The sequence below is a fragment of the Crotalus tigris genome, unplaced genomic scaffold, assembly GCF_016545835.1.
Source record: "Crotalus tigris isolate CLP2741 ecotype Arizona unplaced genomic scaffold, ASM1654583v1 scf7180000018371.15429387391:27106975, whole genome shotgun sequence".
Lineage (NCBI taxonomy): Eukaryota > Metazoa > Chordata > Lepidosauria > Squamata > Viperidae > Crotalus > Crotalus tigris.
This window is the reverse complement of record NW_024096970.1, coordinates 22601869-22620719: the sequence shown is the minus strand read 5'-3', so window position 1 is coordinate 22620719 and position 18851 is coordinate 22601869. Positions and strand designations below refer to the sequence as shown.

The following is an 18851-nucleotide window of genomic DNA, read 5'->3' as shown; positions in this document are numbered from 1 at the left end:
AGACATTTAAAGAAAACTTTCTGTAAAGTTATTGTTATATGGTTGTACTAGATTTTTCTTGCTCTGTTGTATCTAGCTGTCTTATGGTTTTGGTATTTCTGTTACAACCTCTTTTAATAAAATTAATTGTGAAAAAAATTAAGTAATAAGGAAGGTAACAACAACAACAACAACAATAACAATAATAGAGTTGGAAGGGACCATGGAGGTCTTCTAGTCCAACCCCCTGCTCAGGCAGGAAACCCAATACCATTTCAGACAAATGGTTGTCTAGTCTCTTAAAAACTTCCAGTTTTGGAGCATTCACAACTTCTGGAGGCAGGTTGTTCCACTGGTTAATTGTTCTAACTGTCAGGAAGTTTCTCCTTAGTTCTAGGTTGCTTCTCTCCTTGCTTAGTTTCCACACATTGCTTCTTGTCCTGCCTTCAGGTGCTTTGGAGAATAGCTTGACTCCCTCTTCCTTGTGGCAATCCCTGAGATATTGGAACACTGCTATCATGTCACCCTTTGTCCTTCTCTTCGTTAAACTAGACATATCCAATTCCAGCAACCGTTCCTTATATGTTTTAGCCTCCAGTCCCCTAATCATCTTTGTTGTTCTTCTCTGTACTCTTTTTAGAGTCTCAACATCTTTTTTACATTGTGGTGACCAAAACTGGATGCAATATTCCAAGTGTGGCCTTACCAAGGCATTGTAAAGTGGTATTAATATTTCACGTGATCTTGATTCTATCCCTCTGTTAATGCAGCCCAGCACTGAGTTGGCTTTTTTGGCAGCTGCAGCACACTGCTGGCTCATATTTAGATGATTGTCCACTAGGACTCCGAGGTCCCTCTCACAGTTACTATTACTCAGTAAGGTAGCACCTGTACTGTATCTGTGCATTTGGTTTTTCTTGCCTAACCTTACCTTTTTCATCACTGAATTTCATTTTGTTAGATAGCACCAATGTTCAAGTCTGTCAAGATCCTCCTGTATCTTAAGCCTATATTCTGGAGTGTTGAAAGATTTACTGAAAAATTTATTGAACGATGGCATGTTTGCTTATTTATTAATCAACTTCTATCTTGCCACAATCAAATAACACTCAGCAACGTCCATATTGTATAAAATGCAAAAATTAAAACAGACTCAGACATTTTCAACCAGTAACAATCATAACAAAATGTGTTCATATGTTGTGTACCAGACAGCATTAATGATCTTGAACCTTTGTGCAGAAAAAGTTAAAGCAAAAGGAAGCCCCATTCCTCTGCCAATTTATTATCTGAGACTGATGCAACAACTGGAATAACAAGACCAATCCATAAATCAAACCAAAAGCTGTCCTGAGTCTCATGACATACTCAGTTCCGTGATTAACTTGAATAGCAAATTGAATAGATATATTATGCCTAGGTCTTGTGATATTAGGAAAATCTATCTGTCTTTTGGCAAATACAGTTATCACATACTACAAGAAAATCAATTGTAACTTTTTGTTTAATAAGCTGAGCAAAATTTCCCCTATAAAATGTTGGAAAATATGTTGATCAAGACATCAAAATCACTGATGGTCTTATTGAGTTTAAATAAATGTTTTAGTTTGGGCTGTTAAGGAAATGTCTGTGTTTGAATTGGCAAAGAAATAAAGCAAATGTTAGGGACTTAGAAGGAAAAGACATTTGACTACAAAACTATTTGTATGAGTATAAAATTGGCAAATGAGCAGAAAAGCCACAACGTGAAAGCATTTGTTTCAAGCTGTCCCTAGGTGAAATTTTTGGCCTTTTTCAAGCTATTATAAATCTTTGGAGTTTACATGAGGAAGGGATAGTCTTGTCTCATGTGATTTGTTACAAAGATTTTCTGTCTTGTTTCGGGTTCTCTAACTTTTAACTGTTGCAAAAGATAGACAAATTAATGGTTTTAATCAGGGCAAAACCTTCACAACATTAAAAAAATGTACGGAAGTCTTTGACCTACTGCACTAGATTCTTTGGGCTTTCCCCCCCAGTTCTTCAGTTGGTACAAAACAATCTTGGCACAATGTTTGCTCTCCATTAACAATTCCTAATGCTTCAATTACATCTGTTCTGAGTCACTGCCACTGTCCTGATTTATGAGGGTGCCCTTCATTACAGACAAACTAGTTGGTTTTCTCTCTTGGCTCTGCTGCTATCCCCTTTTAACTGGCCAATAGTCAAAAGGAAAAACATACTTTAATCAGAGCATGGCAACAGGAATGGGATGGGTTAGGCCCACAGGGGTAGGCAGCCTTGGCTCTCTTATGCTAGTTTGTCTGTCTCTCTTCTCATTCTACAGTTGGCAGGATTGGTTCTAGGCCTAGGCACCAGATCTTAGAGGATGCCAAGATTGAAAAGACTTCCAAAATACACAATATGAGTATTAAGTCTGATCTTTCTTTTTTTAAATAATAATAATTATTATTATTATTATTATTATTATTATTATTGAGCATTACAATTATATGGATGAAAGCTAATACGGCTATAAAAAAATAAAAAATAAAAGCGAGAAAGTGCAGAAAAAGGAGTAATATAAAAGGAAGAATAAGAAAGATAAAAACAATAAGAATGTAAAAGAATATAACAAAGAAAGACAAGAAAATATAAAGAAGTAACTTCCCCCTTTGTCACAACAATTATAAACAATTTTTACTTGTTACTTTCTCTCAGGTGCAAAGAACCAAAAATGGCATGAAGACTTATTCAGAGTACTTTTTTTATTGTTGCTTACCTGTAGAGATGAATCTTGCCAGACCAAAACATAAAACTGCATAATTATTAGATATACCCTGTGAAGTGTGTGTGTGTGTGTGTGTGTGTGTGTGTGTGTGAGAGAGAGAGAGAGAGAGTGTAAATCCACCCTGACTCTTTTCTTGCATATCAAAGATTTCAGGCTAATATGCTTCTTAGCTCTTTGGGAAAGATCCTCTCCCTCCTGCAACTCTGTACCATATTCCACCATATTTTCTCTCAAAATACTACAAATACTCTCTTCATACCATATCACATATCTGTTGACAAATCCTTAAAACTATGTTGTTCAGTCCTAGTCAGCAAAAGTCCATTAATTAAAAGTTAATTAATTAATAATCCATTAACCAGTGATAACAACATATCTATTTTAAACTTCAAAAAATAAATCAATTTTACATTTCTTCCCTTTATATTTAACAATCTTGGTCTTTAATTCCTTCAAACATTGACCTAGAACTTCTTTTCTTTTTCTTTGTCCTTCTCAACAAGTCTTTCAAAACTTTAACAGCTATCCTTTTGTAAATACAATATAGGAAAGTTATCTAGGTCATTCTCCTGGTTTATTATTTGTATGTCTCCTTTAATTATTAAAACATCATCCGGTTTCATTTATAACTGTAAATCCAGTATTTCATCTTTCTGCACATCATTCTTGTAGCCAGTCATTTTTAAAATCCATGTTCAAACCTAATTTCATCTTATTTGGTAAAATCTGTTAATAATAATAATAACAATAATGATAAAGTTGGAAGGGACCTTGGAGATCATCTAGTCCAGCCCCCTGCTCAGGCAGAAAACCTTATACCATTTCAGACAAATGGCTGTCCAGTTTCTTCTTAAAAACTTCCAGTGTTGGTGCATTTATTGCTTCTGGAGGCAGGTTGTTCCACTGGTTAATAGTTCTAACTGTCAGGAAGTTTCTCCTTAGTTCTAGGTTGCTTCTCTCCTTGCTTAGTTTCCACCTGTTGCTTCTTGTCCTGCCTTCAGGTGCTTTGGAAAATAGCTTGACTCCCTCTTTTTTGTGGCAGCCCCTGAGATATTGGAACACTGCTATCATGTCCCCCCTCATCCTTCTCTTCGTTAAACTAGACATACCCAATTCCAGCAACCGTTCCTTATATGTTTTAGCCTCCAGCTAATCATCTTTGTTGCTCTTCTTTGTACTCTTTCTAGAGTCTCAACATCTTTTTTACATCGTGGTGACCAAAACTGGATGCAGTATTCTAAGGGTGGCCTTACCAAGGCATTGTAAAGTGGTATTAATACTTCACGTGATCTTGATTCTATCCCTCTGTTAATGCAGCCTAGCACTGTATTGGCTTTTTTGGCAGCTGTAGCACACTGCTGGCTCATATTTAAATGATTGTCCACTAGGACTCCGAGATCCCTCTCACAGTTAGTACTATTGAGCAAGGTACCCCCTATACTGTACCTGTGCATTTGTCTTTTCTTGCCTAAACATAGAACCTTACTTTTTTCATCATTGAATTTCATTTTGTTAGATAGCGCCCAGTGTTCAAGCACAGTCAATCTGTAATGACATTCTTAAAATTAATTATTGAATCCATTGTTCACAAATATTCTGCAATACGTCCAATGTTTAGGTTTTTTCTCCATTCTGTGTTAACAGGTCAAATATTAATATTTGTGCATGATCCCACAATTTTTTTCTTTCTCCAGAGAGGTTTTTCCAGTGAGAATCCATCCTCTGTCCCCCAATTTCAGTCATAATACTGTCTTTGCTTCTTCAAGGTATTTAATTTGCCAGATCCTCACTGGAAGTTTCCTGAAATTCTGATAATCTTTCCCTGTTTCTCAGGAAACTTGGATCTCCAGAAACTGGTAATATTTCTGAAGCAAGACAAAGATCTGACAGGAAGGTACTAAGTGAGTGAGTTGTGTGAACATCAGCTTATTAAAGTTACTGTATATCCAGAAAAGCAATAAGGGTACACTATGTGCGCCAGCCTACTTGGCCAAGGATTAAATATAATTTTACAGAATTGTTGCTGTAGGACAATAATAAGTGCCAATGTAATTAAAATTATTTACTGTGATTCACTGATTCATAGCAAATAGGGTGAAAATGTCTGAGAAGAGGAAAAAAAATTGTCCAGGTTTGAAAATCATAAGTGTAAAGGCTTAAAAACATGAAGAAAAAAAAGAAGCAAGAGGACACCTTTTTGAAATTCCTAATAGAATTGGATGATGAGCAAAATCTTAGGGGGGGGGGGCATAGTATTCAAGCAAAGTTGGTCTTTCCTTTTTTTCACTAAATCAGTTTATACAGATGGCCTAACGAACAATCTAACTGAAAAAATAATTCTAAAATGTGTGTAAATGATGTTATGAAGAGGATATTTCTGAAATCACATAATTACAGAAATCTAGCAATGAATCAGTCATATTCTCCTTAGCAGACTATTCTTTGCTTCAGGAAGATGGTCATATAATTCAGCCTATAATGTAACATACCTAGTTACAAACAAGCTGTATCATTAAAGGTGCTATCACATCACATTGGTCTTAATAGTTTACTTCCATGTGGCTCAGTGCTCATGAGAAAATAGCAAAAAGTAAAATAATTAGTGTCTATGTAGATTTATAGTTACTCTGGATTTTTTTATTCTAATCAAATACTCAATATTACATACTAATTAGAATGCAAAATTATCTCTGTCTATATAAGTATGTATGTTTGTGTGTGCGCGTACACACATAACTCACACACAGATATGGTATTTCTGATAAATAACAGAAATCTCATCCCAAACAGGAAGGAGGTTTTCGTGGTGGAGCGCAAACCAATCCCTACAGAGGTTAAAAACAGCATTCTTATTAATTTCAAAGTAATTAGGATCAAACCCTTCCTGTTGTGCCCATGAATGGCTTTGAATTCACAATTCTTGTCCCTACTGCGAGAAAAGCAGACAATGCCAATTTCTCTGAAACTTTCTCCACCACTCTACCAGAATCCCAACCTAGGAAGAAGCTATTGTCAGGCAGACTAATATGGCTAGCCATCTGCCTGCCTGCCTGCCTACCTGCTGGCCTACTGTGAGCTTTCTGTGGCATCCTGATGCAAATACGATCTATTCACCACCTTCTTCCTGAGCTTTCCTGATGCTAAAACCTCTTGACATTCATTGCCATGTCACTCAGCTCCTGCTGTGATTCTTCCTGGAAGGCGTCCTGACAGACTAAAATGGTAATTGATGCCCTATTTACTGTTAGTTGTGGATTAATTTGCTCCCTAAAAATCCCATTGGTATGTATGATTCTTATCCCACTGTTACCTTAATTACTATCAGTCTTTCTCCCAGTGACTCCCATGGGTGGAACAGAAAGCAAAAAGCTGCTAGAAATGCAGGAGGAGGAGGAGGATTATTTATAAATGTTTGCAGCACACAACTAGACTTAATGAAGGTATACCTTAGCAGGAAATTGAAAACAAGTACAGAATAAAGAGTTGAACTGTAGAGGGCAGTACTTGATGGCAGAATAAGTTATTTTAATTTGAATTAAGAATACAAATATTAGAAATGCAGTATTTTATACAGCTGCATACAGTTTAAGAAGTTGCCCCGGTAGATAACTATAATATTTTCTCTGTTTTGAATACTGGGCTGATGTACTTAAGACATCTGATTTTATGCAAATTGGGGTCATTTTTGTTTACATTTTGAGTACTTGCAAGGACAATATGGAAATGCACACTTCCTCGCTTTTTTTTTTTTTAAGTAATCTCTCTTAAGTCTCTATTTTTTTCAAATTCCAAGTCTAATTACTGTTTGGAAATATGGTTCTATATGTTCATCTCTGATATTAAAGTTTTCTGGAGATGAAAGGGAAAAACATATTAAATCCAATGAAAACTTTTTGTCCTTTCTATTTTTATGTTTCTACTTTCAAATGGGAAGAACAGACATACAATCCAACAGATTTCATATCAACTCTTAATTTTGCTACTTTCTAGTGTTTGCTTCTCCAAGAAGATAGGCACATTGACTTTCAAAATTACATAGAATAGCCAAGGATTACTGCAAATCTAAGAAGAATTAAATGGATCAATAATGTCATTTTGGAAAAGCAAATTGATTAATTTATTTTCTTTATAGCTGTATCAAAAATATGTCAGCATTGTTTCTGGACTCATGATAGGGCTGATAATGAAAAGGATTTTAAGATGACATTTGGTCTGAAGAAAGTAATTTGGTTCTGCATAACTGGACTTGTTTCTGTTTTTGCTTTTCCATGATGAATCGAGTTTTTACTGTGATGGTGAATTAGATTTAAACTGGATGCTTTCTTAAAAAGATGCAAAAACAAAATCAAAGCAACCAAAATCTGAAAGGGCTAGATAAACATATTTTGGGGGATGGTTAGAGTCAAGATTTTCAACATAATCGATTCAATTTTTTGCACTATTTTCAATAGATCTTCTTGGTACCCTGTTGATATTAGTGATAATGATGATCATGATAATGATTTCCAGTCTATTCCATTTCACCTGTTCAACATGATCATGGTGCCAGAGGGTCAATAAAATATTTCTGTTCTTGACTGCATCACCATCATTATCATCATCACCATCATCATCATGATGTCTCACGCAGAACACTTTGGGCAGCAAATATTTTCTTTAGAGCATCTAAGACTTTAATTACAGGTTATGTGTAGGTTTTAGATCTTTACATTCAGCTTATTTCTGTTTCTTTTTCTAGTATATCTGCCTTTCATTTTCATAAAACAAAACAAAATACTCTTTATTGCATCACAGATGCTACAGTATCTAACATTCACTAGTTAGTCAGTGATATTTCAGAATCTGTTCTCATTGTTGTATCCTCCTTTACTAATTATCATAATAAATAATAATACCAGGAATGCTTTTTGATACATTCCTCTTTCTCAGTTAATAATATGATACTGGTAGTCCTCCACTTACAAATACAATTGAGCCCAGATTTGTAGTTGTTAAGCTAGACAGTTATTAAGTGAGTGTTGCCCCATTTTATGACCTTTCTTGCCACAGCTGTTAAGTGAATCACAGCAGTTGTTAAATTAGTAACATGTTATTAAGTGAATCTGGCTTCCCCATTGACTTTGCTTGTCAGAAGGTTGCAAAACATGATCACATGACCCTGGGACACTGCAACTGTCATAAATACATACCAAATGCCAAGCATCCAAATTTTGATCACGTGACAATGGAGATGCTGCAATGGTGGTAAATGTGAAAAGTCACTTTTTATACTGCCGTTGTAACTTTGCATAGTTATTCATTGAAGGGTGGTTACCAGTCAAGGATTATTTATATATGTTCTGGTTACATAGGGAACATAGGACAAGAAAAATTAATTTTGTGCAAATCAGTCTACTTTTCACCAATCTGTTTTATGGGGTAAGTAAGTGAGAGGGTAAGGCTCATCCAACAAATCTACTTCAGATCATTAAAACAGAAAGAACCAGCATGATAATTAGGCTGGCTAAATCGAAACTCTCTAGGTTCTCTTTTCTGCAGCTGCCATTAGTGCTTGTGCACTCCAAAGATGTAGCCCCACTCATTCCCCCGTTCTCTAGCCCCAGTTGCATAAACTGCCAGTGGAGGGTAGACCTTTTCTCTCCTCCCAATCCTTGTTCTAGTTGTGGATGGGCCGTGTGTGTGTGTGTGTGTGTGTGTGTGTGTGTGTGTGTGTGTGTGTGTGCGCGTGTGCGCGTGCGTGCGCGCGCTAATATCATCAGAGCCAATTTAAAGTTAAAAGAAGCCTGCAAACTGGGCTGGTACCAAAAGAGAGGGAAGATGTTGACGATCTCACCCAACAGCCTCAGAATCCCTAGCGGTCTCCCCTCCAGCTATTAACCCAGACTAACTTTGCTTAGCTTCAGAGATTGGCAAGGTCATCTAGGTGCTGCCATCTGCCGCGGACACCGCAGCTTACACCCTACCAATCCCTTTTCTCCTTCGGACCCCCGTGGCTCAGGCCGTTGCTTGGGGACCGCGCGCGTCCCTCCTCCCCTGCGGAAGGCCAGTCCGAGACGCCGCAGTTGGCTGCCGCGAAGCGCGTTGAGCCCGGTTGAGCCTCGCAGAAACCGCTTCGGCTGCATCTCCGTCGCGCAGAGGCTGAGCGGCAGCGTCTGCAGGGGAGGTGAGCGCCTTTGCCTTGAGAGACGAAGCAGGTTGTGTATGTGTGTGTGTATGTGTGTGTGTGAGTGTCGTCTCGCAGAAACATTTTGCATTCCCCCACCCCACCCCACCCCACCCCACCCCGCTCCGCTCCTCTCCATTTTAAAAAGAGTTGGATATTTTTGAAAAGGCAAAATACCCAGCATTTTTTTTGGGGGGGGGTAAGGGGGAAGATTATAGTATGATTTAGAACTGCTTTGTTTAACCATTGAACAGTTAAGAACTGTTTGAACAATAGATGGAGTAAAACAGTTTCCCCCTGATAATTGAGCAGCAGGCTATAAAAAGTAGAAATGTTACTTGTGATGCAAGTATTTGTAAAAGCTGGAGTGAGCTCCTACTTTCTGGAGGAACAAAATACATTCTTGGGAAGGGAGGGAGGGAGGGATATTATGCTTATTTTTAATATTGTTATGTACTGTTATTCAAATTGAAAAGCAGATGCTACTAAAGCTGCAGATCTAGATGAGTGTACCTAGGATAAGATCTGCTGAGTTATGTGGACCATCCTGCTGAGCAGAAAAATATAGGATTGAACTGCAGATCTGCTTTCGCTAACTAGCCTAGTGACATCTATTTCGTCAAACAAGGTTGGTAGCAAGTTTTCTCTGAATGGGAGGAGGGATTGCAAATGATCATACATGTATGTATGTATGTATGTATATATGTATATATTTATATATGTATCTATGTATCTATCTATATATACAGCTAGTCCTCAACTTACAACGGTTCATTTAATGACCATTCAAAGTTACAATGGCACTGAAAAAAGTGACTTATGACCACTTTTCACAGGTAACAACCATTGCAGCATCGCCACAGCCACGTGATCAAAATTCAAACATGTGGCATCTGGTTCGTATTTATGACCATTGCAATGTTCTGAGGTCATGTGATCACATTTTTCAACTTTTGGACAAGCAAAGTCAATGGGGAAGCCAGATTCATTTAAGAATTGTGTTACTAACTTAACAACTGTATTGATTCACTTAACAATAGTGGCAAGAAAGGTCGTAAAATGGGGCAAAATTCATTTAATAATGAATATTAAACAGTTTTGGGCTCAATTGTGGTCGTACATAGAGAGCTACCTCTATATAGAATTGGATTAAACATTTTATACATTTATTAGTCAATTATATAGTTTTCTTGATCTATGTATATTAGACATAACATTTGGGAAGGAGAAATTTGAATGATATAATTGATGTGAAATGTTACTCTATGATCATTATATTTCTGATTTTTTGGCTTTCATCTTAACATGGTATCCAAGATGTCTAAAGTAACTTGTAGAGAGGCTAATAAATACTCACAAGTATCTTAATTTACTAAGTGAGAGTAGAACCGTTCTGTTATGTTTAGATATTCCTGTTCATTTTTTGGTTAGCAACATTTTATGTTTATTTCCCCAGGCTTTAAGAATGGCTAGAAAACATGAACATTTTGGATTAAGCTATTTGGAAGAATTGAATATAGTTAAGGGGCGTGAAAATATATGTAAAGAATCTAGGCATGAATTTATGAAATTTAAACAAGAATTTACTTCTGACCATGGAAATGTAAACAAAGCTTTGCAGGAAGTTACACCACCAAGTCAGTCACTTCAGATACGGTCTAAAACTATAAGCCCCTTTCTATGTTCTGAAAGCAAACAACTTTCTTCTGAGTTGGATACTTCTGGAATCCAGAAAAAAATAAGGATTGCTTGTGATGATGAAGAAGAAACAATTGAGACTGAAGATACTCCAAGTCAGCCAAAGAAATCTTCTAAGAAGCAGAACCACACTGATGGTAAAAAAAGGGCCTTTCATTCTGGAAAAACCATCCTAGAACATAAAAGTGAGAGCCCAGGAGATGAAGTTGAAAAAATGCCAGTATTAATAGCCTCTTTCGTAGGAACAACCAAGCAGATGACCATATTGAAAAAACCAGGACCACTGAAACCAAAATCTCCAAAGATTCCTTGTGCAAAATTACGATTTAAAGGTCAGTCAAAAGATAGCCTTGCTAGTAGTAGTAAACCACTTGAACAAAAAATACTCTCTCAGCATATAGTTCTTCCCACAGCAGGGACCAGCTCTGCAGACTTTGATGATACCTCTTCTGTGATTTCCAGTGTAAATGAAAAATCTATGACTATTTCTAAAGAAGACTCAGAGTCAAATGTACCCAGTTGCTTAGAAAGATCTTACAGTACAAAAGGCAGTGCTTCATCTAGTATTAAATTTGCTCCAGCACATCTGGAAGAAACCATATCTGAAAGTAGACTAGGTCTTTCAAAATCACATTTGAAATCTTTTTCTTCATACAGCAAGTCACAAGTATCTCATTCCATTTCAAAGTTGCCTTCTGGAATTGTTTCACGATCTATTGATGAAATAATTGAATCTTTAAAGTCTACTGTTCCCACTGATTCAGACTTAAAGATCAAAGAACTCTTGGAGAGTATTCTTGGCCAGGATTATCTCATAAAGATTCAAGTAGGTAAACTAGAATGAGTTAAAGAAGCTTGGATTAATAAGATTTACTAAAATTGCCTTTAAAAATAATGTTTGTGGAGATTCTCAATCATCTAAATCATGGCTGTCCCAAAGATGCTTTTTTTTTTCCAAAAGGCAACTGGATTTCTTTGGTTTTTTTCTTTGAAAATGTTTTCAAAGAAAAAAACCAAGGAAGTCCAGTTGCCTTTTGAAAAAAAAAAGCACTTTTGAGACTTCAAAAATAATGTATTACAACATTTTGAAAAATATAATATATTTAATAATATTTGCTATTACTTCCTTTCTGCTAGTTGTTGTTGGTTAAAAGTTACATTGACCGCATTTAAATGGATTCTCCTTTGGTAAGGATTTCTTTAGCTAAAGATATGTACGTTATAGGTTGCTGATCTATGTATGCAAAGTATTCTTGTTTCAAAGACAAAATATACTAAAATAAATATAAACAAAAGATAACAAATTTTAAATTAACACCAAATCAAATTATAGTTCCGTGTGATGCATGAACACAACCAATGTAAATAATAACTTCATTGTATTGCTCTGTGATCAATCAAGTCAGCAGTTTCAAATTAAGATGTTTTTGTTGCATCTCATACTCTAACAAATATATTATGGTTTAAGCTTTTAGAGGTATATCCATTTCTTTAGATTCATGGAGATCTTTGGTGACTTATTTATGTTTGTATCTATTCCCACCGAGCTGTATAGGAGAATTGTAGATGGTGAGGTCATAGAAGAATGAACATCGGAACTAGACAATCATGGCCCACTGGGTCATAGTTTCAGAGGTATTTCCGTATCTAAACACAGAAACAAAATGACCAGGGGCAGGCAAAAAATCAGTGGGCGTGGAAGTGACTTCAATCTTTCTGTCAGCATTGAATTTCCTTGCAGCAATGAGCATGTCTGCTTTTTTCAGAAAAACTGTTTGATGTTAACACTTCTGACTGCTTCCTTAGACATGTGAGATCTTGGCATATGTGTGAACTTGATCTTGTGAAATTAATCATTAAGTTTTATTGTTGTTGCTGCTGCTCTTATTTGCCAAAAGTATTTCCAAACTGGATTCAGGCTTCCATTGCTTTGTTGGATTAGGTGCCTGAAATAAGAGATAAAGCTGTTGTTATTTGCCTGTCCTAATGATTTATTTCTGATGTTTGTTCACTTTATAGATTTAGACTGATTAAATAATTATAACTTTCCTCTGAAACAATATAAAGTATTTCACTAGGTGAATCTGATCTTTAGCAGATTATTCTTTTGTCCTTGAAATAATTTCAGTGCTATGAGAACCTGCTGCTAGCTTTAAAGCTTAGGAGCTGCTAAGTGATGCTAATTGTTGGTACTAACAGGAAATTGATTTATATTCCATAAATGCACTGAGTCATATATTGTCTTTCATTAGATAGTGCTGAATATATCTGAGTGTACAAATATGGACAGGCCTTCCAGAGCCCACTGATGCCCTGACATCAGTTCTCATGGCTACTTCATGGGACTCCTTATTTGCAGAGATATTGCTCTTGTAGATCCAGGAAGGTTGAAACTTACTCGTGTCCTCATATGGTATCCTTTTTATGATGTCCCAAGATGTGCTCTGATTACCCCAATCATTTCCAAAACTGAGGGCCACACCAATACATTATATATTTTTAAGGGATGCTAATCCTACACTCACATATCAAGTGGCCAAATATCCTCAAATTATACAACTCTGCAACACTTTTAATTAGATATGTTGTTTTCCCTTTCTCAAGGATTTTTTTTGGTCAAATTATCTTTTTTTCTGTAAAAACTAATCAAAGTTTTTGTAGCATGTCCTCATAATGAAGGAATAAGGACAAGTATGTTGGCTTGCAAGTAATCTCTACATCAGAGAGCCTTGTATAACATTGTGTATGCTTTGGACTTTGGTTGCTCTTGTAACATGGACAAAATTTGGCAAAACTAATCAATGTAATTCTTACCATAATTCAACGTACTACTTCTAATCTTCTTTGCAGCAGTTACAAATAAAGTTATCATCATCCTCCGTCATTCAAATTACTTTACAGAAATCCCTTCTATCTCTTATTCGACCTTTTTCCAATCAACAAATCCACAGATCACCATTTCATTTATTTCTGTTTTCAGCAAAAAATCCATAAAAGGTTTCCAATCTTTTATAAAAATACTGATTGTTTTCTTCCTCAGGTTGCTTTTGCCATTTCTGCTCATTTTGTTATCTTTCAATCCATTCCTCCATTGTTGATATTTCAATATTTTTCCATCATTATGCATATAATAATCTTGCTGCAGTTACCATGTATAAAATCAATCTTTCATACTAAATGATTATATATATCTCAATAAGAAAAGTTCTTATCACCTCATAAATATTTTTAAAATTCTTTGTATCAACATATGTATTTGTATCCAACTTTTTTTTTATCTTTTTCACAAGTCCCTCATGCATGGTAAAATATCCTTTCATGTTATTTGCATTTCCAGCATTGACTAGGAGTATCTATATGTATCTTAGATAATTTCTCTGAAGTCACATACCAATGATATACAGATAGTCCTTATGTGATGACCATAATTAAGCTCTGAAATTACAATCATAAATCATGACAGTCACCCCATTTTACCAATTTCAAGCAGTCTATTTTTCTGTATTAATAAGTCTTGATGTGTTAACCCTTTCTCCTTGCCCACTGTTTCTTTTCTGTAAAATGCTTCTTGTGCTGAAACCAATTCAGTAAAGGTATTTTGGGGCTTGTATTTATTCCATATTCTTAATGTAGCACTTTGCACATAATGTTTTAAAGTCTATATTAACTTTAACTTCATTATAAAAGCCATGCCTACCAAACTTCAGGTTTGTTTTTTTCAATTCTAATATTCAATTGTTTCTCAGCAACTTTCTCTCTTTCATTCAAATAGGCTACAAAATGCAGTTTGAAATCTGGCAATCCTAACCTTCCTCTTTCCTTTGCATCTTGCTGAATTTTATATTTAACCATTGGTTTCTCCCCAGCCATATAAATCTATATATATCTTTTTGCCATTGCTTAAAAGTGCATCACTTTTCAAAATAGCTGTTATTTAAAAATCATTCTTAATAGTATATTTATTTTCACCACAGAAATTCTTACAAATTATGGTAATTGTAACTTTTTTCATTTTAGTAAGTGGTTAATTTAATTTTAATCTTGATATTTTGAATGATATACATTTTATATTTGTTCTTATCACAGTGTCCAAGTATTTTACTTTTTTTATTCTGAAAATCATATTTTTTATTTACATCTTTGTTTTCTCCTTAATTTTAAATCCATTAATGTACCAAATTCTTTAAACTTTTCATTAATATATCTAATTTTTCTAAAGGATTTTCCAAAATTAAAACGTATCATCCACAAATGTCCTTCATTTATGCACTTCTCATTTAAGTTTCACCACAGCTTTTTTTTTCATCTTGTGTTATGTCTCTATTCCAAAACTTCAATAACCAAAATTAACAGTAGTGGCAAAACTGGGCATCCTTCACATATTCTTTTTTGTATTCCACAGGGTTTTGTCAATTTCCCATTAACTATTATTTGTGCTGTTTGTAATGTATATATCAATTTCATTCCTTTTCTTATGGCTACCTAACTTTTCTTTAAATATTATTTAGCCAACATTTTTTTTTTCATGATTTTTCCTACTTAGTTTCAGTCTTGCTTGCTGATAAAGCCCAACAATGAATGTGATCCAGTACAAGATGTTATTAGAAGTCATGAATGGATTGGTAGGAATTAGAGAAATGAGTTTAAAGAAGTGATTTAATCATTTGGAATCCCAAGAATGACTGAGAACAGTGATTGCTTGGCACTTAGTAAGAGCTTATTGTTTCAAATTCATGATTTATGTCTTATTTAAGTTTCAATATGACAAATAAATTAAAAATCATGGCTGCCTTGATGGTGATGAAAGACCAAGAAAATTAGTATTTAGGAGGAAAAAACTGAGAATGACTTTGTTTCTAAAGCCTCTATTTCTCATGTTGGCCAGGGTGTCTCATACTGGCTATTTTGCTTGGACATCTTCTTCTTTTACTGCTCATTTGTTTCAGGTAATGTGTGTATGGAGATATGTTTTTCTTCTATGAAAATAGGAGAGTAGTAGGCCTGCAAATCCTAGGTCTCATTTAATTGTCTACTGTGATAGCAACAGAATGCTATTACAGGATGGTAGATCACAGCAGAATCCTTTTCAGTGGCAGAGAAGGAGATCTACAGTACTTCTTTTTGGTAGCCCTCTTTAAGAGTATAGGGTTTTTTTCATTTCATATTCTGCTAAGTATGTGTTCAAGGTGCCCAAAATTCACTGAATTATATCCTGGCATTTTTAATGCTATATACTTTCTAAGAGTTATAGAAAGATTGTATAGCCAATTCTTGAATAGATATCTTTAATAGTGTGAATAACATTTCAACAAATGTTTGTTTTTAAGATCAACAGCTATATAAAGAATAATCTGAGTTATTTATTTAGTTAGTGTTTGCTTACATATACATTGGCAATCAAGGAAATCCTGCAGTTTAATGAGTATTTTATAATATTTCATATTATAAATAATATTTATAAATATTTCATTATATTAGCAACTGCCTCAAGTGCAGTTTAAATATATTATATAAATTGTGCTTTCTAATATTTGTATTATTTTCTTTTAAAATAAAGCAGTCAGGTATCAAAAAAGAAATGCAGCCAAATGAACTGGAGTTACCAGCTGTACGAATGGCACCAGTGGAAAGTGACATTATAAAATTGGTAAGGTTCAACATGATATTGTAGGAAGATTACAGGTTTTCCTCTGACATAAGACATAAGGGCTGCCCTGATAAAACCTGCATTAGTACATTTATCATTTTCTATCAGAGTAGAACTTAGGTTTTTAATGAACTGTTCAGTCATTTCAACATGGAACAGGGTAAGATGACTTCCTTCTCCCCAATATGCAGTTCATTGACTTCTCTTGAAGTTTCAGAGACTTCTGAAGTACTACAGTAAAGAGCTGCAATTCTAAAGAGTGACCAGCCTTAGTACTTCTATAGGCATGGAACTATAATGATAAAATATTACGTTATGTATACATCTCACCTTTTCCATGAACAGCTCAAGGTAGCATACATGGTCATTTTCTTCATTTTTATCCTCATAGGAACTTTGTTAAGTAGGTGAAGTAATACATTGGGTAATTGGCTCAAAGTCACAGTGTGATATGACTTTGTGATCATATGATCCAGGTTCTTCAAGGATCAGTGATGATCTGAAATCTGAGTATCCCCAAATCCTAGTAATATTTTCTAACCACATATAAATAAGTACCCCAAGATCCATGCCTAGAGCTAAAGTGGCAATGAAGATAGTGACATGACTGAATATTTTTGATTGCCTGGCCTGCAACAAAAATGATCAATGTGGTACAGCCACATTGGAACCAAGTAGAACAATGTTTTTTGGGTGGACTTTGAACTGGACTTTGGACTTTGGATTGGACTTGGAACTTTGGACTGGATTTGAGATCTAAGGGGGGAAATCTTCTGGGATGGAGGCTGCAACAATGGCTGGATTGACATGTTTCAGTGAGCAGGCAGAAGGTGGGGAGGTCAGAAGTGAGGGCTGACTATGAGTAGGGAGAAGATCATGGGACATATCTCAAAATTGGCAAGGGGCCTCAAATCATTAGATGTGGTTTGAGAGGGACATCCTGTGATGCTCGTGTCTTGTATGTGAGTGCTGTGCTTTAGTTAGCGGATGGAATTTTTGTATTTGTACTTGGGCAGCTATAAGTAAGAGTCAGGGAGATCCAGTATACTATCACTGAAGGTACAGATTCACAGTTATGACGTCTGCTGGAGGGGCCAGGGGGGCAGGAGGGCAGGGGGCCTTTGCTCATGTTCAGGTGGTGTATCACTTAGCTGCAGTGACTTGTGCCTTTGTCACAACTCATTTAGACTACAGCAATGCATGCCACATGGATTTAAGTGTTTTAATTTAAGACATTCAAAATGTTTGGCACTTGCCAATGAGAATATACATCATCTATGCTACAGGCCCTTCATTAGCTTCCTATAAACTTTCAGGGAAATTTAAAATGCTGGCATTGATGTATAAAAACTTTTAATGGTTTGGTATTAAGTTCTTTTCAGGATTACACTTGTCCACTAGAATTCACCTGATCTATTTGATCTTGCTAGAAAAAACTGCTAATGGTTCCACTCACTTCTGAGAGGTCCAGAGGTGCTGTTTTTCTGCAGCAGTGCCAGTCCACCGGAATAGACTCAGATGCCTTCTGGAAGCAGCTGAAAACAGAGCTCTTTTGTATGTTTTAAAGGGTTCATTATTTTAATCTGACTGTAGATGTTGTAGATGTTTTTCTGTTCCTGAAAACTACTGAGAGCCCTATAGCATTGTGGCAGGGTATACATGTAACAAATAATACATAAATCCATTTTATATAACTAAAACATGTCATTGAAATGTATGATACTTATACTGGTACTAATTTATTTTTATTTTTTTAATTTCAAGAAGCCATCTCACATTAGAAAGGATCGATCTGTATCTCCATCTGCATACCAAGGTATACAACTGATACCAGAAGATTCAGAGCAAGTAGGTATATTTGAATAGGTATATTTAGAAAAATGAGTCAAAAACATTATACTAGTTCATTGATTTATTGAGGAAAATGACCCAAAGCTACACATTTTTTTACAAATGCTGGTTAAAACTAGTGCATAGTTCACGGTCTATTGCAGATAAAGATTTTTTTTCAAAAAGAAATATAACTGGCTGTTTATAATGGCATTTTTCTGTTCACTTTCTTACATGAAGATGAGAATGGGATACAGCATGTTGATATTTATGTAGCATGCAGCATTGTTACTTCATTTATCATTTCTCCCAGGATATACCATGATATGAACCCCATAAAGGGCAAGTATTTTCCTTAGAAAATATGAAAGACAAGCATTATCCTCAGAAGCTGCAGAAGTAAGAGAAACTCTTGCTGTAGAACAAATGGAATATAGCAAAATTGTCAACTTCTTTGCTTTTTTTAGTAGAGGAGTATTATATCTCTCATGATAGATTGTTGGAACAAATAGCAGCAAACCATTCCTTTTGAGGATGGAAGAACCTTCCAATTATTTTATCATATCAAATCTTTATTATGACTTTTGGGCCAGAAAGTTTCAATGATTTAGTTGCCTTTTAGAGAAGAATAGGATATTGATTGCTTCTGAACTATAGCTTGTAAATAATTTTAAAGCTGTTAGCTATCTAAAATATAATTCAGAGTAGTCTTACTCCATCTGCTTTCCTCCAAAAATGTTTGGACTTCAAGGATTCCCAGTTAA

General features: G+C 35.4%; 1 protein-coding gene across 5 annotated transcripts in view; it reads left to right on the top strand.

The window, feature by feature from the left end:
• Positions 1-8795: 8795 nt before the first annotated feature.
• TTC6 (tetratricopeptide repeat domain 6) overlaps positions 8796-18851 on the top strand; it is a 102351-nt gene continuing 92295 nt past the window's right edge. For 3 of the 5 annotated variants that reach the window (XM_039351799.1, XM_039351798.1, XM_039351795.1), the window contains exons 1-5: positions 8796-8912; positions 9392-9540; positions 10369-11436; positions 16168-16257; positions 18022-18105. In XM_039351799.1, the coding sequence (XP_039207733.1) occupies positions 10378-11436; positions 16168-16257; positions 18022-18105 (1233 nt within the window). In that variant the 5' untranslated portion in view covers positions 8796-8912; positions 9392-9540; positions 10369-10377. The remainder of the gene's footprint in view (positions 8913-9391; positions 9541-10368; positions 11437-16167; positions 16258-18021; positions 18106-18851) is intronic. The other 2 variants (XM_039351797.1, XM_039351796.1) reach the window with 2 other exon arrangements.